Source organism: Pseudoliparis swirei, chromosome 23, assembly GCF_029220125.1.
Source record: "Pseudoliparis swirei isolate HS2019 ecotype Mariana Trench chromosome 23, NWPU_hadal_v1, whole genome shotgun sequence".
Lineage (NCBI taxonomy): Eukaryota > Metazoa > Chordata > Actinopteri > Perciformes > Liparidae > Pseudoliparis > Pseudoliparis swirei.
In genome coordinates this window covers 9,898,966-9,922,499 of record NC_079410.1, presented here as the reverse complement: position 1 = coordinate 9,922,499, position 23,534 = coordinate 9,898,966, and the positions used below count along the sequence as shown (strand labels likewise).

The window sequence follows — 23,534 nt, the reverse complement described above, 5'->3', positions numbered from 1 at the left end:
TTTCACTTCAGACTCCAGCTACCTTCGAGTGCATTGGCTGGAAACTGGTGCTTGGCCTTAGCTGCACTCCTATTGGATAATGTGCCCACAATGCATTCTGGGAGTTGTAGTCAATCTTCTAGCACTGGTTCTCAACCTTTGTTTTTAGTGATGTACCCGCTAACCAGCGGAAAGTATTTGGGGTTGAAAATAAATAAATAACACACAACGCTGTACCATCAGTATCTGATTTAATATAGATTTATACAATTCAGTTTATGAACTTGCACTTATTTTTTAAAAGGACCTAAATGCATTTTTGAATTGATGCTAATATTAAAGATAGTTTAACACTCGTTTACATACCACTGGCCCTAGAGTGCCTTCAAGTACCCCAGGGGTACACATAGCCCCATTTGAGAACCACAACCAGAGCCGTCATCTGAGAGACGCGCCAACTTCAAAATGCTTGATTGTCACATGATTCATGAAGACTTCAGCTAGTTCTAGGAAGTACCAGTGAATATTGATACAAAGAGAGAGTGAATTACAATTCATACTTCTACAATTTTGTAATAAATGAATCAATTTAGGACATATTGCAAATTTTTTTTTTTAAACTGTAAGAGCTAAAGTTACCTGCCTTGTTGACATATTTTAGGCTAAAGTTACCAGATACTGGAGGGCCATGTTGACTGCACCATCTACATACCTGTTGGCTCTGCAGGCAAACTGCAGAGGGTTCAAGAGTTGGCCAAGGCAAGGCCTTCAAAAGACTTCATAACCTCAGATGTTAAGGTGAAGGGCCTGTATGTCACAGAGCGATTACCAAGAACCCAAAGCACGACTCACTAGACAGAGCTGCAAATTCTAATCTTTTACTAGAGTACCGGCAGGAACAAAACAGGCAGAAATAGGCAAACACATTATGGAACCCTGGAGGGCTTGGTCAGAAAACACAAGACAATCTGGCAGAGGACAAGTGCAAGTGAGGGGACCTAAGTAGTGAGGGACTAATGAGGGAATGGGCAACAGGTGCGACATGCATGAGGCCCAGGTGAAGGGAACCAGACTGATTAGGTGGGAGTGATCAGAGGCAGGTGAGTGAACTCGTGAAGGGAGTTGGATGGATGAGGTGCGAGTGACTGAACATAGAGTGAGGAGGGTGTGGAGCGTCCTGTGATCCTTGATTTTTGGGGACGGGGTTATTGGTGGAGGCCCAGAAGCAGGCTAGTATGTGGCATGTCTCCGGTGATGTGTTGAAAATGACTGTGGAAACAGAAAACAGCGAATAAGCTTCATGGTGTAAGAATTCCACTTTATAAAACCATATACATAAACAAACCTTTTGGGGGGGGTTAACCGATGATGCTACTGCAATTCTTCCAGCTGCTCCAACAAATGGTCCGCGTGTTTGTAGATGTCTGAGATTCGCATGCGGTTCCGATTAAGTTCTTTCACTTCAATCTGTAATTACCCGTAAAGACAAAAAGCAAATTATATCAAGTCTGTGAAATAGGGGAGAGCTGCGTCATCCATACGAAGATATACATCGAGGTGTTTGTTCCAAAGTAACTTCGGCTCTCTACCTCTTTTACGAGAGCAACCTTCCAGGCATCGGCGCGTGTCATCATCTGAGTCTCTCGGTCATTGATCTGCAGCAGGTGGTTGTCGTGGCTGGTGGCCACTGCATACATCACTGTGTCTTTGTCAACAAGCAGCTGCACAGAGACAACACAGGTGTGAACAACCGAGGGCACTGACGATGGTAATTCACCATGACCCAACCTTGTCTGACCTCTTCAGGTTAATCTCTGTCATCTCATGTCAGGTTAATCTCTTATCATGCTGCTTTATCTGCAATAATATACAGTAGATACTTCATTACATAATGTTACACTGGCAGGATGTGCAGACAATGCTATGTCATTGTTTTGGATGGGTTTCATTTCCTAATTTTGGTCACAGTTCAGTTTTCTTTGAGATTAAATAGACCAGAATTTAGAGAGCAGTCCTCGACAACATTTAATGACAGTCTAAGTAATATCCATTCTATCCTATATTTGGGATGTATGCCAGCTTGGTGTAAAGGGATAACACTCACCATTTTATCATGATCAGACATGTCCTTCTCCAGAGTTGCTGCAATCACCACTCGCAACTTCTCATGATAATTATCCTCCAGATCTCGACATTGCACAAATGTACGACTGTGTTATGGAAAGTCTAAACTAGATTATCACTCAATTTTCACCCAAACACTGTGTGTGTGTGTCACTGCGTAGGATTCAGACGATGACATCTCAACATGACTCGATGAGTGACCACTCAAAGCAGACTTTATTACATTCAAATTGGATTGGGAGTACGTTGCTTGCCGAAATGAGGAAGTGCAGTATCTCAATAGCTATATTTTGAGAACAGGCATGAACCGGTGTTATGGGAAATGATTAATAGCTCTTCAGATGATGCACGATGAGAAAGGATATATCCCCTGAGCAGTTTCACTGAAGTTGCCAATCATGTCTGAGATGTTGATGTCCAACTTTTTGATGTTATCCTGAAAAAACAGAATTCTTGATTATGAGCCAAAAAGAAGGAGCATTCTCTTTGACATGTAGATGTCAGGGAATTTAATCAATCTGTAGCAATGGAATAAATTATTATAGATTTAATAGCTAACATTATATTACTGAGGTCTAAGAGAATGGAGACGTGACTTAAATTAAATGGCAGGCTGTTTTCTAAATAATAATAAAAATAATAATACATACAATTTCTATAGCGCTTTTCATAGTACTCAAAGACGCTTAAATATGCTTAGTAGCCAGATTGGAGATCATATATGTTTCACAAAGTGGAGGTGTACATACACAAACACACACACACACACACACACACACACACACACACACACACTGACCTCCAGCTGGCTGAGCAGCTGAAACTCCAGGGCCATGAGGCTGTTACAGAGTTGGTCGATTTCCTCTTTGCAGTGGTTGGTGATGACCTTCAGGAGGTCCGGGTCAGATGACTGCTGCAGCTCCACCATCCTCTAGAAAAATGTCAACACAATTAGACATCCTCATACTAATCTCTAAAAGCAGGTTTACACTACAGTGCAGGTCTTTTGAAAACGTTATGGTCCAAACGGCTCACCGCTTTGCGTCGCTGCTCAAAATCTGGCAATATGTGCGATGCTTTCTGCTGGTAGTGCTTCACCGCCTCATTCTGACCACCGAAGAAGGAGTTCACCTCTGTCTCTCTTCGCTTATGTTCTGCCAAACCTGTTTCACATAACTGCATACACAGCTCCACCATTTGGAGTTCAAATGTAAATGTAGGGTTAAGGAACATGTTACGACTAATTCACCCGCATAGATTAGAAAGTAAAGACGTCACAGGATATGTTTGAAGCAGATGAGCCACTTCGGGCACACTGTGCAGAAACTCTGAGTCGTCTTTGAGCATGCTCTTAAACAGGTGGGAGCCATTCAGGGACTCCACAAAGGCTTCCTGTGGGGAAGAAGAACCAGACTTACACACAGTGTGTCTATAAAATGATGAGCGCACAGTGAGAAATAGTGTTGAGGATTATACTACCGTGTGTAATTTCACTTCAGCTTCCTTGCTTTGATTAACCTCCTCAGCTTGTTGCCTCTGCAGCTCCTCATGTTTGATCTTGTCAAGGACGTAGCCGTATTTTAGCGCTGCTTCGTTTTTCTGTACATAGACACATAATTTGGTTATGCAGTATCAATTCTGAAAATGGTAAGTAGCCATGTAGTCATTGTCATGTTTCTGAAAGAAAATGATTTATAAACAAATGCATAAAAGGGAAAGACACTAGATTGCAAACACAGCACTGTTTATGCTTACGGTCTTCTCGTCAAGTAATCTGTAGTCCAGGCACGTCAATTTTGGAAAGTATGCTGCGATGGAATGTTTGTAATCATCTTCCTGAGAGACAGGATTTCCATAAAGGTTGACGGTGAACAGGTTCTTGAACGTCCTGAGATAGAGCACCTTTGAAATGCATTCAGGTTGTATTAGATCATGTCATCATTATGTAATGTTATAGTCTGAAAATGCTAAACACAAATGTTTCTTAATACTTGCAGTACAGCATGAAATGACATACTACACCATATTTATGTCAGACTACGTGAAAGATTTAAGTCAGGAAATCTTGTTACGTTGTCCAATTGTCCAAGGAGGTTGTTTGCGATGAGGAAGTGAGTGAGTTTCTCAAGTTTGTCCATGTTTTCAATGACAGAGATTCTGTTGTTGGACAAATTCAGCACTTCAAGCCTCCACAGAGACCCCAGACCCTCAATTTTCTTGATGCTGTTGAATGACAGATCTGAAAGACACATTCAGAATGACTGTAATTATTAATTGTGGTTGCTGGGCTCACATTTTAAGATGTTTTACCTCTTTGCCAATACATGCACCATTATTGCTAAAAGCCCAAGCAGAATATACATAAGACTCTTCATTTTACTAAGCCATGTTAGATTAGTCAGACGGTCCAGGCCCCTGATCTTCTCTATGAGGTTGTTGTTCAAATCCAGTCTGGCCAAAGATGTGAATTCCCATAAGTGGTCAATCGTCAGGATGTCTGTGAACAAAATAAAATCTTTCACATATCCAAACCCATACACATTAATTTAAAAAAAAAGCATTCTATTTTTATTTTCCTTCTCACTTCTGTATTCCAGTCGTAGTTTAGGTATTTCATTGAAGTGGATTCCTTCCGCCTTGACAGTACGCCCAACCTGATCCTGAGCAGCTTGCTCCACTATCGCCTTCTGCAACATCTCCTCATCCATTAAATTCCCCTTTTCCATCTAAATTAATAAACAGAGAATATGTTGTGAATTTGTATGTTATTTGAAGAACGGATGAGAAGAAAAACATTTCATAGTGTAAGAGCTAAGATTATTTAAACGACATAATTTTAACAGAATGAATGAATAAGTTGACCAGATAAACAACAACTAACTAAAGTTACCTTCGACAATCACAAAATCCAGTGTGAGCTAAAAAATTCCAGAACTCGATAACGTCATCCAACGTTCCCTCTGGTGTTGATACACTGTTACATAGCAACCGGCTGACTTCAAGCTGCGTTCAAGTACTGAAGAGAGTTTTATAAATATAAACGTTTATCTTAAGAAATATACTTGCTACTTAACTGTGCATATAAAAATCACTAATTGAAATAACGGTAAATCATGATGACACTAATATTTTCTGTACTGTTGTTTTCTTTTGGTTAAACTTTCTCAGAAGAACAATGTAGGTTTATACCCGGTCAGTCGTATATTTATGTTCTAAATATTCAGAGGATGAATGATTGGGGGCGGGGGGGAGGGGGGTTGGTGCATTTATATACAATTATTATGGTGTGCTATCAAGTAAAATACATGTTTATATATATACAAAAAGTTGTATTGAACATAGCTTCAGCTTCTAAATATGATTGGCATTGATTTCAACCAATTGGGTTAAAGTCTTAATTGTATGGACCAATAGAATGTCTCTATAGGCGGGGCTTGTCCGCACCACTCCCGGGTCTCAGCCTCTGTCACTCCCGAGCGGATTGTTTGTTGTCGAAATGGAGTTCTTACTTGGAAATCCGTACAGCACTCCCGTGGGCCAATCTATAGGTACGTTAACCTCGAAATCATTTATTCGAGACTTCTCGCCACCGGATATAATTTGAACGTGGGGAGACATTTGGTGTTGTACGACTCGGGTTTACGTTACGAAAATAGCGAGCTAGCGAGCATCTTCGCAGCCAAACGTCATCTTAGCTTTCAGCTAACTAATGTTCGCCAACTGAACTAAACTACCTCACTCTCGATGTATGTAGACCACATTAAATTACATTTGTGAATCATTCCCCTTTGCTGAGTTTGTGATTTATCTTTGCCTTTTGCTCTTTGTTTTTAAAAACCTGCTCGGAGATAAGCAAGCTCTGACCCACAACAGTTGTCATCAAGGCTTTTTCTGTGGGTTTATCGTGATATATATATATATCTCATATATTTACTGTAGTGTAGCTACATAATGAGAATAGATTTCCTGTGAGATGTGTTTGGTCTGAGAATTACACATTGTAGTCTGGGTGCAACCATTTAGTTTTTCTGTTTTGTTATTGTTTACATATCAGTTTAATTAAAATATAGTACGGTTCATTAATGATAACTTGCTTTCTCTCAATAGCCTGAATATCACCTTCCTTCCCCACTTTGGAAAAACAGCTTCATTACTTCTTTCCCTTATTACATTCTGCATCTTCGGTTCTGCATTAGATTATTTCTTACCTTAACATATACCGTCTTTATTTGTAAACTATTTTGAATTGATTTCCAATGCCAGTGTTTATGCAGTTGTGTCAGTTACCCAACATATTTGAAGCAGCATTTCCTGTTTAATTAATGTCTAGTTAAGTTTGTAACTATGTTCACATCCATTTGTCCCAGTGTTGATTTGTGTTTACCTTTCAGTGAATGCCGCAGCTGCACAGAAGCATTTGTTTGTTACATATTTTCTTGTCAGTACTGCTCTTTTATACATACGGGTCCATGTAGATGACAGACTTTCTCATGTTATTACCTAATTTGATTTTAAGTTCCTAATGATAGAGCCATGCAACGTTTTCATCAAGCTCCTTCGTGCAGAACAGTGTAGAATGTTTGTAGGAGGGATGTCTGGGAGTTGGAGGGCTTTTGAATTGCCCAGTGGCCTGAGTGAGTCCTTCACCCACCGGTCAGCTGCTTTGTGCCATGTCATTCACAACGGCCCTCAACTGTGAGCGCCGTCTCAATCATTCAGTTTCTAATAGAGGACCTTCTCGGTCATACCATTGTTTGTAGGCAGCGCTACTTGGATTTCCCCATTTCACAGAGACGGCGATATCTCCAGCTCGATCTCTCCGGTTGAGTTGCTGCACTGCGCCGAGTTGTACAGCCGGCTGTCTCTTTGGCTGTTGCGGTCGTATCGTACACCACATCGGCAAGGCAAAGTGTCAGCTTACCAGAAACATCAACAGAACATACGCTGGGGGATGCATTGTGAGCAACTTCAGAGAGCTATTTCATTTCCTAAGTGACTGAGAAGGTGGTGGAGGGGTTAGAGGTGGTATATTATTTCTCCTTTCTCCTCTTCATTGCAGTCTGTCAGTGAGTGAGTGGTATGTAATAGTTAATTCACAGATTTTGACTGCAAGTTTGAAACTAAATACATTGCAATGCACCATGGATGGAGATAATACAATACATGTTTTAATGAAGCACTTTTTTATGGGAATCTGCTGAGTTTTAAAGGGCAGCCTGTTTGTTAGTTTGCCATGTTGTCTTTTCCTACATCTCTAGTATCCCTTTACTATTTTAGAAGTAGTGGGGCCAGGATGGGGGAAAGATTTGTGGCTTTGTTGGCTACGGATGGCACAGCCTGCCACCGTTAAAGCCATGTGATCGACTGGCTTCACTGGTCGATTCCCAGGACCGGGGGGATAGACACACCGTGAATGAATGAATGCACTCAGAGGGCATTTAACTCCATTAGCAAGGCTCTCATTGTTAAGCATAGTTCCAGCTCATTTCACGAGGAGAGATTAGTTTTTTCTTTTTCTTGTCATTGTTCCTCCTCTTCCACCTCGTGCTCTACCCTGTCTTGACCTGACGATCCATTAAGGAGATTACATGGGATATCCCAGTGGCAGTAGCTGGTTTAGTCCACCAGACTGATGCCTAATGCGCAGTCTAACGCAAGACGCAGCACAGTGTTTATCAATGCTGCTCATGTTTAAATTCACTTTTAAATAAATAATAACATGATTAATGTGTTGGTCTGTGGGACTCGAGAGTTAAAGAAAAGAAAAACAAAGAAAAGATGCCTGTCTCTCGGTGCTTGCCCAGTCTGTGACAAGTTGATTAGAGATGGGCGATAGAGCATGAATAAGTCATGGCTGTCTGGCTTGTCCAATGTTGAGCCTCCCAAAAGGAAGGCACACGGCCCAGTGAGAGGCTCTTGTCCCGGGCATGACAGCCTGCTCTGGGCCTCTGGGCTTCAAGGAGAAAAGGTTCCTCCTGTGTGAGCTCACACATCCGCTAATGAGAATCTATTGAGCGTCAGTCACAGGAACTCGTTCACAGCTCACTCCGGGAGGAAAAAAACACTTTTCTGTTTCACTGTGAAGTTCACCCAAGATGACAGGCGATCCTGAAAAATATCAGCTTTCACTGACATGATGGATGGATTCAGGGGACGCCAGAGGAAGAAGGAGACAGAGCGAGGAGCGCAGTGATGACTGCCGTGCCAGTTCATCACTCGTGAACTACTTCTCACAGTGTGGATCAGAGTCTGGATCAGAGTTCAACAGCTTCTGTGGCTTCGTCTTTTCAGCTGGTGTACCAGTTATGAGTACACAGCCACGTCTCACCCTCAGCTCTCCAGCTGACTGTTTGGTTCCTTTAGTCCAGTGGACGCAACAGGTGGTGAATTATATTTTCATCCCAGCCCTTCTAATGGATGAGTTTCCAGTAGGGATCGTCCACATCTGATAAAGAATAACTATAAACAAACAAAGCATAGTCACCCAAATTTATAATGGCTCTAGATTATTTTTTGGGGGGGGGGTTGTTATTATATTATTATTTGGATTATAATTCTAGGTTATTCTTGTCAAAACCTGAACAAAATACATCCGAGCAAGACCTGAAAAATAGAGGAATTCTTTTCTCTCTGGGCTCTATGTCTACATTTACTTCTAGAGGCACTGGCACCCTCCAAATGAAACACAAATGTAGAGGCACAGTACAAATTATGGGGAACTGTTTGTGTGTTTTCCTTCAGAGCGGGCCACAGATGGAGGCCAACAGAATGAGGACTGGACCCTCAACATGGAGATCTGCGATATCATAAACGAGACAGACGAGGGGTGAGCTTCATCTTCAAGTTAATGATTGTTAGGTTACAGTTTGCTTCTTGCAACATTTTAGAGCAATAATACTTCTGGGCATTCCCACAACTTAATGGATCTGTCATAGTTTTGTCACACTGGCTGACTGGGTGACTGATATATATATATATATATATATATGGTTCTTTGAAATAAGTTTTTTTGGAAATCATAGGTTAGGGCACTTATAAGCTAGATAGCTTCAGCCTCGACCCTTTCGGTCAGCCACTTTCTTCTTTTGTTGAATTCTGATTGTTGTATATTTTGCTGATCGAACTAAACTAAACTAAACTAAGGGGTTAAATAGGGCCCCATTTGTGAATCCCACAGAACCAAACCCACCCCGGGATGGGGTGTAGGAGTAATCACACAAGGTGATTCTCGCCAAACCGTCCCACCCCGTTGGGGAGGTAGGCGATTCATAATCAGACTCCCCCGTCAACACTTCTCGGCTCGCGCGGCAGAGCGATGCGGGCGCCGGCATCGGAGCTCTGCCGTGATGCGCGCAGACACATCCGCGCACACGGATGAGCACGCTCTCACTAGCACTAGCACCCCGTCCCCCCGTCCCCGTCAATAACTCTCGCCGTGGGTCCCTTTCCTATCTCAGTGGGGGCATCGTTGAGGAGTTAAGCTTAGGGCACCAACATGGCGAGCAGCGGCACTAGTCCCGCCCCCCTGAAGCTGTAAACCTCGGGGAAACACTGGACTCCATACACTGACTTCCCCTGTGCTTCACCAACAGACACCACACCACAGAAAGCCTTTTGTGTCCTTTAGGTGTCACTGACTGAATGAATTCATTCATGAAATTCGAACGTCAGTCTCCTGCATTAAAACTGTGATGAAAAAGCAATGTGTAATCTGCATCTTATGTAAGACCACAAGCTGCAACCAAAACACAGAAATGACCTAGTTTGCCTTTAGTGTTGCTTCTAATTAGTATTTATAATAATTTAAACAACAATCTTTATCTGCCTTCTCCAGAATTCACAAATGTGGTTTATTTGTATGAGACCATAAGTGCCCCAGTGTTCTTTGCATTGAAGCATATAACGGCGAGCTAACATTGTAATGCCACTGTAATGTGGTTATGCATCCAAGAACAAGTTGTGGGTTCACCTACAGCAAGGCACATTAATCAGACTGTTTATTAGCCTGAAATAAATGTTATCATCAAGGGATCCCAGCCAATATCGTCGTTATGCACAGAGAGTTTATTTTGTATTGTTCATGAGGAATAATGGAATCTGTCTTTTTCCATTTTTCCTCAACACTTTCCCTTTTCTCTTTTCTCCCCTGCTTTTCACATTCTTCATGCCTACACACACTCATTGTCTTGGTATGAAACATGGAGCCCTCTCTGTCACACTCAGACACACACACACACACACAAACACACAGAACACAGAACTTGTTGTCTTCAAAATGTTTCAGTGAGTGAGACGATGTCTGGTTAGCTCCATTTTAACATATGGTGTCTTTACGCGTGCTACTGGGTGCTGGCATAAGATATAATAAAACAGATGTACCATCTAAAAACACCTGTAACACACAGACACCCATACAGAGTGCTGTTAGAGGAAGCTATTCGACTTAGTGCACCATCTTTATCCGTCTCTATCTTCAGCTCCCTCATTAAAAAGACATTTGCCACAGCTCATGAAGGAGTTTATGAAAGCTTATTACGCCTCATCTGCAGTGAAGAGGCGGGCAGCGAGAGGCAGAAAGCCAACCTGACGTCTCATCACATGGACAGCTTTGATCTTGCCTCGGGAGAAACAGTCACTCAGAAAGAAAAGAGGGGAACAGATGGTGTGACGGCACTTCCCTGTCTTCGTCAAGCGGCTACGCTGACAGACTGACTGGCATCTGTTATTGTGGCACACAAATTAATTCATTCCAACAAAGTCAAAGATGTTTTGCCTCCTCAGCTGGGGGGTTTCATCCAGCTGTGTCTTCACTGCTGTTTCCCTGCAGGCCAAAAGACGCCATGCGGGCACTGAAGAAGAGACTTGGGGGCAACAAGAACTACAGAGAGGTGATGCTGGCGCTAACGGTGAGAACTTCTGAGCTTTTTCTCACGAGAACAAGTTGTTGTTGCTTTTCTGTGTGGAGGCCACATTAAAGGATTGCACCTGGCATATAACTAGACGCGGCCAGGTCTTGTTTTTTTAGTTCTTGTTCAATTTATTCCACTATATGTCTCTTCCTGGCCCCTGTCAAGGTCTGATATCGCTCATCTTTCATGTTGTTCATGGCAGCCGTGGCGTTTGAGCTGTGTTCGTATCCACCCACATCTTTGATAGCTCCGCTAGTTAAAAGCCGTCGCTCGTGATGAAAGCACTCTCGACGGAGAAGTCTTCCCTTTTTTCAGCTGCCGCTCGCAAACTTTCCTGCTTTCCAGTTTAGTGTTTTTTGCCAGGCTTCTGTCTCTGTTTGATCTTCTCCCTCGCCGCAGGTTTTGGAGACATGTGTGAAAAACTGCGGTCACAGGTTTCATATCCAGGTGGCCAACCGAGATTTTATTGATGGCGTGTTGGTCAAAATCATCTCCCCCAAAACCAATCCTCCAACCATCGTGCAAGACAAAGTGCTGGCGCTTATACAGGTATTGGAGCTTTTTGTGTTGTCGATGTATTTTGACCCATTCATTTAGTTTTGTGTTCAGGATTTGCCAACAAGGATGACTGGATAAAATACCTTGTTGTCCTGATATTGTGACGTAAAATGACTGTGAGTGTGTGTGTGTGTTTGACAGGCCTGGGCCGATGCCTTCAGGAGTAGCCCCGATCTAACTGGTGTGGTCCACATTTATGAGGAACTGAAGAGGAAAGGCATTGAGTTCCCAATGGCAGACCTGGATGCACTGTCTCCCATCCACACACCACAGAGGGTGAGAGGGAAGAAACGCATCCAGCGTAAACACACGTGTGTATTCACAACGCAGTGTCCTTAGGGGTATTCTTTTCCTCCAGTACACAGCAGAGGTGGACCCAGCCATGATCAAGTACCTAGCCCTGACCTCACCCGCCGCCGGGCCCCCTAATCCTGCCCCGCCCCCACCCATGTGCCTGACCCCTGCATCTACCACCGAGGCTGCCCACATGCCCAGCCCCATCACAGCGACCCCTGAACAGGTGAGGGGCTTCGACAGCAACGTATACAAATCACTTCATGCTGCACCTGTAGAACTTAATTTATTCGTGCGATGATTAAAGCAGATTACAGGGTTTTAGCTGGACATCGTGACCGACTCAATCGACTGCGATGTGAGAACATCTGCATCACTGCCGAGACTGAATGTGTCCTAATGACCTCTGACCTTCTGTGCTTTCAGATCGCCCGGCTGCGCAGTGAGCTGGACGTAGTGAGAGGAAACACCAAAGTCATGTCAGAAATGCTAACGGAGATGGTCCCTGGGCAGGAAAATGCCTCTGATCTAGAACTGCTGCAGGTAAGAGGCGCATAAATACATAATGAGCTCATCAATGTAAATTATTAAGGAAATAAAATTCAGAAAGCAGAACGTTTTCGAACATGTGCCGTCAACTGTAGAGCGTTGGAACGATTGTCAACCACCAGGGGGAGTCGTGTTTTTAGTTTTCAGTGGAAACGGCTGGCTGTGGGCAAATTCTTGGAACGAACCAGTCATAGAGAAACTCTTGCAGAGTTTAATCTCCTCAGAGCAAATCCACTCGGGTATTTGTGTAAGTTTAAAGGATCTAGCCCTGTGCTAAAATGTGATTATCTTCTTCTCGTCTTTCTTTTCCCAGAAAAACATTCACAGATTATTTTTTTACAAAAGCAAATATTTCTGTCTTGCTCAAAATGTAATGTCGTGTTAAAAAAAGGTAAACGTACTGTACATTATATTTATTGTACAGGTAATTTTAGTAAAAATGACGCATACTGTATGTAAGAGCCAAATGTTGTGCGGGTACATGTATGTGTCTGACAAAATAATTTGCTTCTCTATTGTTCACTTTTTCGCCGCATGTTTCTCTCTCTTTATTGCTCAATGAATCTATTGATCAATCTGATTTCTCAAGGAGCTGAACAGAACATGCAGGGCGATGCAGCAGAGGGTGGTCGAGCTGATTTCACGGGTCTCTAACGAGGAAGTGACTGAGGAGCTGCTGCACGTCAACGACGACCTCAACAACATTTTCCTCCGATATGAGAGGTACGGTCAATCAGAAATGTATTTGAAAGAGCTTTAGAAGAAGAGGAAGAAAAAAAATTCACATGCATGTCTGATGTAAGGTAACCTTGAGTGCCATAAAGGGCACCATTCTATAATATGTAGTATGATTTTTCATTATTAACTGTTTTTGATCATCTGTAAGCATCGTGGATGTCAATACAATGTCTGCCCAATGTGTGAGATGAAGACTCGGTCCACTATGTTATATGTTATATTGTTGTTTCTTGCTGAATTATTATTATTTTTTAAAAACTTTTGTTCAAACTGTATCTCAATTCATGCTTTTAAAGAGGAGGCTTCAGCTGTAATTATCGCCAATGATTGAACACAATTTTTACAATTTCAAACACCACAAAGTTACGGTGCTCGTGTGAAGACTCAATCTTTTTAAACTGGTAAAATGTCTCTTTCTTTAGGGTTCTGAAAATAAAAAAATTTAGAAGTATTTGAACCCCACAAAGCGCGCGGTAAAACATTTAAATGTTTTTGTGCTCACAGGTATGAGAGGTACAGGTCGGGTAGAGCCGCTCAGAACAACGGGGTGAGTTCCATCAACACAACGTCTGGCTTCAAAGAGCAGAAATCAAACACCCGAATACTCTCGAAGGATGGCCTGTTTTGTTTTTGCATGTTTTCAGAAATATTGTTTTTTACATCGGCCTTTGCATCACGTGTGCATTAATGATGCTACGAGGGATGTTTCACACAAATCTGTCCACATAGTCATATTAGTATGGGTGTTATTTATTACTATGTACACAAGCATACACAAGCCACTGCATAATGTACCCATAATGCAAGTGGATGGCATGTTTAGCTTGATCAAAACTGGAAGAGTAAAGCAGAACAAGTACCAATCTGCTGTTTAGAGTGTACATGTGCCAGTATCAGTGGTTTGCCAGAGGGTTGGGGCATCTCTCACTCCAGCCCACGTAGCGGTTTGTGTTTGCGTTCTGTTGATCTTTCTGTGTGCTCTGTCTGTTTGTGTTGTGGCCAGCTGATGGAGGCAAGTATGGTGCCAGTACCAGGTTCAATCCCAGCCAATGTGCTGGGACGAACCGAGTGATGAATGTTAACACGTCTGCTATACGGAGCTAAAGCTTAGACCCATCAGTAGCACCAGGCACGTGCACAGATAGAGCCCTAGTGGTGCTCAAGCACCAGCCCCTTTGCCCTGGATGAGAAAAGTGCCCTTTTTGCTGGAGCCCACTTTTTTCATCCATCAGTATTTAAGAATAAAAGTTACTCTCTCTGTCATCAAGTCCCCCCAAATGTGTTTTAATATCCGACGGGGCATTTATTTGAGTTCTTGTGAGAATTTCGCCCCGACATGCTCCGCGACGCTCGCAATTCCAGGATGCTTTATTTTCATTGGTTGCTGGATTAAATCTTACCCAGATACAACAGATACGTTTTTTTTCTGATTGGCCCATTTCTTTTATTTGATTGGCTGATAAGCGGCACCTCACAGCAGAACTCCAGGGGAGCGCTTGATTCCTCCACGGTGAGGGCAGCGCGGCCAGCTCATGTTTGCGCACATTAAAACATTAAATAGCCGAGAGTTTTTTTCAGCGTGAGAAATACGATGTGTGGCGGGAGTGCGTGACTTAAGACCGAAATGCGTGACTGTCACGCTCAATGCGTGACACTTGAGAGCCCTGCAAACGGATCATGACGGTGTTTGGTCCCTGATGTTGTTTTGTGATAAATCAACCACAACATTAGCGCTGCTGAAAACATGACGTCACAAATGGTCCGACGTTTCCTAAACAAATAAACAAACAAAAACTCTGTGATTTCAAAGCCTCGTCCAGCTGTTTACTGACGTTAGTTATGTTTAGAGAATAGAGAGAGAAGAGAGAGAAGAGAGAGGAGAGAGAGGAGAGAGAGAGAGAGAGAGAGAGAGAGAGGAGAGAGAGGAGAGAGAGAAGAGAGAGAGAGAGAAAGAGAGAATTCTTATGCCGTTCTATTTTACGGGCTAGTCTAGGATTTGCGTGGCCAGACTGAAAAACAAATCATAAGGCCTCTCTTGTTCAGAGGGCCGGGCCAAATGTGGAGGCGGGCCGTATCCGGCCCGCGGGCCTTAGTTTGAGGACCACTGCTCTTGGCTGTTGATGTCTATCAATATAGCTCATTTTGAAAATGACGTAAGAGGGCAATATGGATCCTTATCAGACCAGCGAGGAGGGCAATACGTGGCTGGCATGACGACCCATTAGCCAATCAGAACGCTTGTACTGTTGTTGCTATATAATAATTCATCTTTATTCATAAAGAAAATGTAAGCTAGTGGTCTGATGCTGCCCAGAGGAAACGCAGGTCGAGGACAGCATCATCAGTGTAATGCTGCTTATGCTTCAACTCTGTCAGAATTTTTTTTTGCCATTGGGTGCCCCTTTTTTTTGTTTGAGCACCTGCCCCCCAAAATGTCTGTGCACGTGCCTGAGTAGCACCGTGCTAAACTAGAGACTAATTGTCCTTCCCTTCCCTCCGTCCTTCTGTCGCACACATCTGAAGTCTTGTGCAACCCTCAGTGCCCTCCGATCCACAACCACTGACCCCTCAATGTTGTCTCAAATTGTGTAAATAGTCAATCCTGTAGCATTTCAGTAGATACAATGTGTTCTCTCTGAATACAAGGGCAAACAATCAGCAATATTATGTCCTCGATACACATGTCTCCTTCCTTCATCCCAATTCTCCGCTTTAACTGAATGGTTAACGGCCTTCTCTTTTGCGTTCTGTGCTCTCTTTCAGATGTTGAATGAGGCCACAGAGGACAACCTGATAGACCTTGGCCCAGGCTCCCCTGCCGTGGTCACGCCCAGGATTAGCTCTGGCCCTTCACCCAAATCAACCGCCGGGGCCACTGCCTCCCCGGCCCGTATCCCCACGACAGCCTCTCTTTCGTCTGCACTCGCTCGTATTGGTGAGAACAATCACATACAGCAGAGCTCATACATCCCTCCTCCCAGTCTCTACAGAGTGTAGCAAAGATTCATAATCTGGCCGCTTATGGAAAATGAGCCCAGCACAATGACCCATTCAGTTCCAGCTCCCCTGTTGGTCTCTAGAAAGGCTTAGCGTGCTGCAGTACTCTGGTTCAAGCTTAGATAACATCCCTTCTGAATCTTTCTTCATAATCCTCCATCTCTGCGTTTTCCCTCCTCTCCTCTCTCTTCCCCTTTTCCCTGCTCCCCTCTCTCGCCGTCCCTCTTCAGATGTAGCTTCCGACAGCGTGAGCAGGACCCTGGCTTCTCTACCGGGCCGCAACCAGGATGACTTTGACATGTTTGCCCAGACCAGGACTACCTCTTTGGCCGAGCAGCGCAAAAAGTAGGTCAAGATTTAATTTAGCTTCTGAGGCAGCTCAGATCCTCTCATGTTTTTTTATATTCCAGGTGTAATTCATTTGAAATTAATTCATGTGCCCTCTGTCCCTTAACATTCACTCTCTACATCGTCTTATCCTGAATTATTCCCTCGTGCATTTTCTGAAAAGGCTTTTGAATACCTCCAGTGTATGGATGTCAATCTGATATTTTGAACATCAAGGTAGAGCGATAAAAGCGATAAAGGAACGGCAAGGCACACAAGTTTCCATTTGAGAATAATGTGTAAAGGGAGATTTTCTTCTCCTCGCTGCATCACTTTTGGTTGATTTCGTCGATTACTTTTCCTTCTCCAGTACTACGGATTTGTTCCTGTTCTTGATGAATGCTGCGCTATTGCAAAAGGGTGTTTTAGGATATGATAAAAGCAATATCCCTGCTGGCCAGAGACCATTGTTGCATTTCATTGTCCTCTCTCCACTGTGCCGCTCCATGCATATGAAATCTCTTACCATTGTTGCTGTTCTTGAAAAAAATCCCACATAATGTTTGCATTTGACCAGATATTCATGGAATGAAATGAGATTATAATCAAAATGTGGGGACATTGCTGAGTATTAACTCTTTTACTGTTTTTTTCATTATCTCAACTCTGCTGTCTGTGTTTTGTGCCCAGTGTAAAGTACGAGGACCCTCAGGCTCTGGGTAGCCTGGCCTCGGCTTTGGATGTGAGACAACAGAACACAGGAGGGGTGAGTACACTGATGCATGTAGTGTGATACTGTAGCGCTCACCCATGAGTAGAGGGTGGGTGCTGGGCAGCGTCGGTCCTCAGCCCGTGGGCTCTCCCTGCATGTGATGTTCTGTGAGCCTCTGTGTTCTGCAGTGCTACTCAAACTTCGATACAACAAAAGGGAAGAGGGTTGTGAAGGGACTATTGCTATTATTTAATAGCTCAAATAAATATCTTTCAATGTGGTAACTTTTCAAGTTGTAAGCGTGCCTTTTGAGTGAGTCCTCAAAAGTTGATTTAAATATAAGTTTTTGCTGTTTTATCTTTACTTAAAAAAATTAAAATAATTGAATATCATTCTTCAAACCATATATCAATACTTTTTAATTCAGTTTTAATCAGTTTAATTCAGTAAAAAACGAAAACCCTGCCCATTCACGTTGTACAAAAAAGCAAACTTCTCCTGTCTGAGCACACATTGCAATATATTTGCATGGCTGTGTACACAGACGATTCTGAACTGACACACACACACAGACACAGACAGACACACACACACACAGACAGACACACACACAGTGGTGTTTGCACATACCACCTCTTTTTCTAGGTACGTCAGGCGTCCGTGTCTTATTTGAGGGAGTTTTTTTTATTTTCCTCATTTTCATCTTTATGGAATCAATCTTTCACCATTTTCTTACGTTCTCACCTCTTCTCCTCCCCCTTTAAATGACACCCATCTTTTGCATATTTGACTTCTCCACTGTCTCTCTCTCTCGGCACTGTGCTATGCTGTGGTCGGGCGTGCTACCCTTCTTCTCTTTTTTAAGCTGTTGTTCTGTTGTTGATTCAGCTGAGTGTGATAGGGGATGATAACCCAGCAGATCAGGAGCTGCCCATAGACAGCTGGCTTATTACCCAAGGAATGGTGAGGACTCCATCCTCAGTGTGTCCTCCTACCCCTCCCTCGTGTCCACTGTCACCCCTGCTCTCGGCCTCCTGCGGCATCATCCATAACCCTCACGAGCTGCTCTAATTCTCAGTCTCATGTCATTGCTCAGTCCTGGAAGGCCCAAACAACCCCATGTCAGGAAACCATGACCACGTATTTCCACTTTCATGTCAGTATAGATGTTGGGCAATATGATGATACCTTCCGGGGATATGTTGGATCTTTTGAAGTGGGGTTGTTTGATGTACTTATGCATAGGCAGTAGACGGCGGTTGGTACATGCACAGTTTTGACAAACAGACAGGAGCAAAGCAAAGCTGCGTGCGGGACAGCAGCTAAAGTACTGTATCCACCTAAAACAAAGACTTACCCCCTAAAAGAAATAGTTCAAGTGCATGCTATATTTAGGATATAAGAAAACAATATGTATTACTGGAGTGATATAAATGGACTTGTATCATGGTGTAGGATATTATCCATATTGCCCACCTTCATTGCACTCCACTGACATGGATGTGGAACACTAAACCCATGACTGATGCTCTCCCCTTCATAGATGGGTTAATGAGCTTGACGGGTCAGCAGGGAACTTCCATCAGCTTTATTCATCTCTCAACAGTCGCTCACTAAAACAGCAGGGAAGTACAGATACTTCTGCTACACAGCACGGGTAAATCAACAATGATGAACATTGTAAAAGTGCTGAGAACTTATTATGGAAGCATAACAAAGGAGATGGTGATCTGCTGTGTAGTGGAGAGTATTTGTCAGTTGTCCTCTAACTGTCTTTGGATCTTAAATAATACACTAACATCTCACCCTAACTAGAAAAAGATCAACTAACATAGTTATAGAAAGTTACACTAACAATTTAGTTAATATTTTGACTGAATATTTGAATATTTGTTCGACTGTTATCAGTGCGAGTCATGATCAGAACAGACTTGTCATTGCACACGTTTCTACAGCATGTTCTCTCCTGTTCACGCGGCCACATGAGTTTTCTTTTTCCTGTGAATGACTTTCACCGCCCTGGCCTTTTATTTTGAAAAGCTTCCTTCATTGCGTTAACTGTGATCTCACGAGGAAACCCCATCCGGGTCTCAGGAAAAGTTTATTTTTATTTTCTCTTTTTGTCTCCACCACAATGAAAGGGCGTGGAAGACTCTTAAGCATTGTGTGTAAACGCGATGCCTTTTCTGCTTTTGTAAACAACTTTCAAAATTTGCCCCGATTGCGAATCATCATGGATGCACTCGAGCCATGTGAATGTTTTCCTAGCAGTCCTGATTCACCGCGACCGCTTGGTGCCCACACGAGCATCAGCATCAACGCACACTCTCCCACCCCCACGTGGCGTCATCACGCCATCACGTCACCGCTCGCCACGCAGCGTTTGTGTGTGCAGTGTGGTGTGCTCCATGTATGTGTATGCGGCGTGGTTGCCCCGCCTCTCGACGGCCCCTGTGCTTTCAGCTCTTCCCAGCCAATCAATCTCTTAATCACGTTAAAGCGATTTGCTAATTAACTAATGATGTGGAATAATTAACGCTGCTGTGTGACATTAGTCGGCAGCTGTTAAGCCATGTCAGCGCTTTAGAACTAATGAGAACAATACACAACCTGGGAACTGCTGAACTCATTGAAGACATGCAGACTGTTGCACATGGTGAAACCGTAAGAGCACAGACCTGAGAGGGGCTGAGTGTGTCTTTTGAGCAAATCTTCTTTTTGTTCTCATTTTTATTTGTTTTCATTTGAACCATCTTCCTCTCCCGGCCTCTATTCCTGTTCTTTTGTTTTGTTTTGTTTGTGCGTTACAATTATTTATTTGTGTGGCTTCGGTGCTGCCCCTTGGTTTGTCCATGGCTTTGCTCCATAGATCCCCGTTTCGCAGTCCTGTGTCATGGATGACATAGAGGTGTGGCTCTGTGCTGACGTGGTGAGACTTCTTAACCTTTTTTTGATTTATATCCTTTTCTCTTCTTTCTCTCTCTCCTCTGTTTTGTTTAGTTTTTTTCTCGATAGCGCATTTCACCCGTCTCATAACTGGAGACATTTCCTTTCACGTCACTTCCTTTCATTCACTGTAAACTAACGTGTTTCCACCGACGACTTTCATATAACAGTTTGAGGTTTGCTGTACGAATGCTAACAAGGTGCCAATGGTGGTCAAATGGCTGCTATGAGCATGTGGAGGTCGTGGAGTCTGACTCTAGAAGGTTCTTTGTTGTCTTCAAGTGTTGAAGGATGATTGACGGATTCTTCATAAGCAACTTTGAATAGAATATTGAGTTTGTGTGAACTTGACAGATGAACTTGTGTGTCAGCGTAATGTGTTGCTGATGTCCTGTACACTCTGGTTTAACTCTGTCTTTTGAAAGAAGACGACTCCATTATTGATTCCAATTGGTGTACATTATATGATTCACTTTTTTTTTTCTCTGAATAGAAAGGAGATGCTGCCGAAGAAGGCGTGACCAGTGAAGGTAAAGACTGATCACTGCCGCATGTGGAACATGTCACGCGTGTGAAGTTGTGTTGGTTTTTCATCCTTTTTAAAAAATCTTTCAGAGTTTGACAAGTTCCTGGAGGAGCGAGCAAAGGCTCCAGACTCTCTGCCGTCTCCCCCCGGAGCTAACCCTGCTAACCCCGCTCACCCCGCTCACCCCGCTCGTGCCCCCGGGGGCTCCACCAAGAAGGCTGAGCAGACGGAGGATGCCCTCTTTGCCTTGTAGACTCTTCTCAGAGAACCGCGGCCGCTCTCCCGGGGCATCTAAAGGTCCTCGCCCTCGATGATTCCTCCCCAACAGTCCGTCCCTCCAGTCCCGTTTCCTCGCTGACTGGCAGCGGTGCAGCAAGTGATCTCCACCCGCTCGTCATTCTCTTGCCAAAGTGTTGCTTTAACATGCAAAGGTTCAACATGTTTGCTGCGCTCGACCGCATTGAGTTTTACTAGATCTGAAGGTATTAATCTGCTCTTGTGGGACGTACTACTCGCAGCCCTGCATCTCATTTGTAACACGCCACCAAAGGACGACGAGCTAACTTGTCTGATGTGGTTTTAAAATGTGGTATATTACTGTGAGGTTGATGGAAAGAAATCCACTGCATGTCCATGCATTGAGTCATTATGGAAGCATAGAATTAGGATTGCATTGTGTTTGACTACATTCAGCTCATTGCTAATTCATGCTTTTATTTCATTGGTTTGTTCTGTACCATGTCCTCGTGCCGTGGTTATGGTCCATCCAGGCTTTGTTTTTCTTTCCACAATATACTGCAGTTAGAACTCGAGTCTTGCTTTTCATACAGAGGTGTATGTGGAATAGCAACAAGTTGTATTTCTCAATTTGTCCAAAGCGGTGTGGACAAAAAGCTTGTGTTAGCAGGCTAATTTAGCTAACTAGGCATATAATGAGTGAATCATAGCTACTCTTGATGAGTGCACGCCAGCCAGAAAAACAAAACTCTAAGAATCACTTGTTAGTCTTTTAAAATACATAAAGAATCCTAAGGGGAAGGAATGTGCCCATGGAATATTTCCCACCAGTCTTTTCAGTTCTCTGAAAAGCTGCAACAAATTAGCTGCTCTTGAATAATTGCAAACACTTTAAGCCATTCCAAAGAAAATGTAGGCTTTAATGACCAACTAGTATTATGTATACCTGTTGAATAGCAGTCGCCTGTGTTGTACACGTTAAAAGATCATGAACATTTCCATTCCCCTGATATATTAATATCTGTGCACTTTGAAGCAACAGCAAGTATGTATTTTTTCCTTTGTTTACAAGAGTGTTACTATTTTTCTAAGAGATGGGAAATGGTCTTTAGAGTGACTTTATTTTGCACTTAACTTTTGTCAATGTTATTGCAGGGCTGGTTCACAAATAAGTGGATGGACAGTTCAACATTGTGATTGCAGATCCTTTTAACATACAGAATATAGCATTTAAAGGATCAACATGATGTAGTACTGGCACCGTAATCAACTAACAGACGACAAGTAAAGCTTACAATAATGTAGGCTACTGTATTAAAGGCAGTATTGTATATTTAGATATTAATTTACTCTAAACTATGTAATCCATATACCTCAAAATACGGGAATTCTAGTTTCTGTATCTGTTTAAAGTTATTAAGGCTTATAGTAGTATCCAGAGAGCAGAGAGGTTTATGCATCATTTGATTCCCGGATTGTATTTTCATAGTCCATGTAAGAAAAAGGAACCTGTGATCATTTATCTTCTTTTTGTGGTTGAGGCTGAAACATGCAGCAAACAATCACAATTGTACTTTCTTTAAATTTGTGCAGTCAACGCCGTACTTTCATTCTCCATATCTTATCCTCCTGCTATTCATCCGCTCCTCTTGGAGCTGCTGCTACGCACTTCTGTGATTGGCTGGTTTCAACAAAGTGGCTCAGACTGGAGTTTGTCTTTGAGGCAAAAGGCAATCCTCCGCTGCTGCTCTTGCATTTTTTTGTTGTCTCTATTTTTTAAAACTTTGCGCTGCACTTGAAAGATTGTTTTAGTCCATTTAAGACCCAACGCCTTGTCAATCAAGGCATCCCAAGTCGTTAAAGCCTAATTCATGCATCAACATTACGTGTCGTCAGTATAGGCCAGAGGGAAATATTCATGATTTGTTAACATAATTGTAACGGTGACATTAAACATTATTTGTTCCTGTTATCATTGTGATTATATATTTTAATGTATTTTTTTGTTTCATGATTAACAAGCTTTAACTTTTGTTTGATGCTGTTTGGTTTATGGTTGCCAGGTAACTGAGATAGCGTTAAATTTACAATCAACCATTGTGTTCACTTTATAGAAATTTAAAAAAATTACCATGCAGGCTGAAAAAAAAGGATTACTAAAAATGTAGCGAGAGATCCTTTCAAAGGGAACTTGAGTAATTTTCTGTTTGTTTGTTACGTATCTCTGGATCTGTAACAGTGTATTGTGTTACTTGCTTTTATGAAGCTTATGTTCTGATTGCAACATGCTATCTCAAAATGGTTATTGAATGTCTTTTAATACTGATTTTTGCGGATTTTTGGTGGACGTGGAAGAGAGGCTTGTTTTCTGTTAGAGGGTGTCCTATGTCTGTTTGGCTGTGCCGTCTTCTGCCATTACTTATGGTCAGATTTTTGTTTGACCCAATGCACGTCTATAACTGCCCATTAAAACACTAGCAATGTGTGACCTCTACCTCACAACTGTTTGTGGTTATTTTACAATTAAGGGCTATGGGACAATCTCTTGCTTCTTCTTCGTCGTGTCCATGCTGATGCAACCCATTCTCAATCTTGCAAAGCACTGACCGTCTGTCACATGGTGAGCCTCTCACCCCCT

The 23,534-nt window shown here is 42.8% G+C and overlaps 2 protein-coding genes across 5 annotated transcripts; one reads left to right on the top strand and one right to left on the bottom strand.

The window, feature by feature from the left end:
* Positions 1-213: 213 nt before the first annotated feature.
* On the bottom strand, positions 214-4,516 carry drc3 (dynein regulatory complex subunit 3). The gene is made up of 12 exons (XM_056407889.1): positions 4,414-4,516; positions 4,176-4,342; positions 3,859-4,005; positions 3,583-3,702; positions 3,391-3,495; positions 3,139-3,315; positions 2,903-3,034; positions 2,469-2,539; positions 2,084-2,183; positions 1,569-1,700; positions 1,325-1,446; positions 214-1,248 (listed from the first exon to the last, which is right to left on the bottom strand). The coding sequence occupies exons 1-11, from the start codon at positions 4,427-4,429 to the stop codon at positions 1,351-1,353; spliced, it is 1,263 nt and encodes a 420-aa protein (XP_056263864.1). The 5' UTR covers positions 4,430-4,516; the 3' UTR covers positions 214-1,248; positions 1,325-1,350.
* A 1,072-nt stretch (positions 4,517-5,588) lies between these two features.
* On the top strand, positions 5,589-23,390 carry LOC130189163 (TOM1-like protein 2). 4 transcript variants are annotated; one of them, XM_056407874.1, is made up of 16 exons: positions 5,589-5,651; positions 8,845-8,929; positions 10,931-11,009; positions 11,412-11,561; positions 11,712-11,846; positions 11,929-12,090; positions 12,291-12,407; positions 13,003-13,136; positions 13,656-13,698; positions 15,915-16,086; positions 16,379-16,493; positions 17,166-17,241; positions 18,076-18,150; positions 20,057-20,116; positions 20,627-20,663; positions 20,749-23,390. In XM_056407874.1, the coding sequence occupies exons 1-16, from the start codon at positions 5,600-5,602 to the stop codon at positions 20,910-20,912; spliced, it is 1,656 nt and encodes a 551-aa protein (XP_056263849.1). In that variant the 5' UTR covers positions 5,589-5,599; the 3' UTR covers positions 20,913-23,390. The 4 variants fall into 4 exon arrangements, with proteins under 4 accessions (XP_056263849.1, XP_056263850.1, XP_056263851.1 ...); XM_056407875.1 differs by lacking the exon at positions 18,076-18,150; XM_056407877.1 differs by lacking the exons at positions 5,589-5,651; positions 8,845-8,929 and adding an exon at positions 9,106-10,292.
* The last annotated feature ends 144 nt before the right edge of the window (positions 23,391-23,534 follow it).

Coding starts and splice junctions, on each gene's coding strand:
- drc3 (XM_056407889.1), bottom strand. Junction 2,184..2,468: donor AGTGAAACTGCTCAGGGGAT/ATATCCTTTCTC, acceptor ACACAGTCGTAC/ATTTGTGCAATGTCGAGATC. Junction 1,701..2,083: donor TGTCTGATCATGATAAAATG/GTGAGTGTTATC, acceptor GTCTCTGTGCAG/CTGCTTGTTGACAAAGACAC.
- LOC130189163 (XM_056407874.1), top strand. CDS start 5,600: ATGGAGTTCTTACTTGGAAATCCGTACAGCACTCCCGTGGGCCAATCT. Junction 11,562..11,711: donor AAGTGCTGGCGCTTATACAG/GTATTGGAGCTT, acceptor TGTGTTTGACAG/GCCTGGGCCGATGCCTTCAG. Junction 16,087..16,378: donor GTCTGCACTCGCTCGTATTG/GTGAGAACAATC, acceptor GTCCCTCTTCAG/ATGTAGCTTCCGACAGCGTG.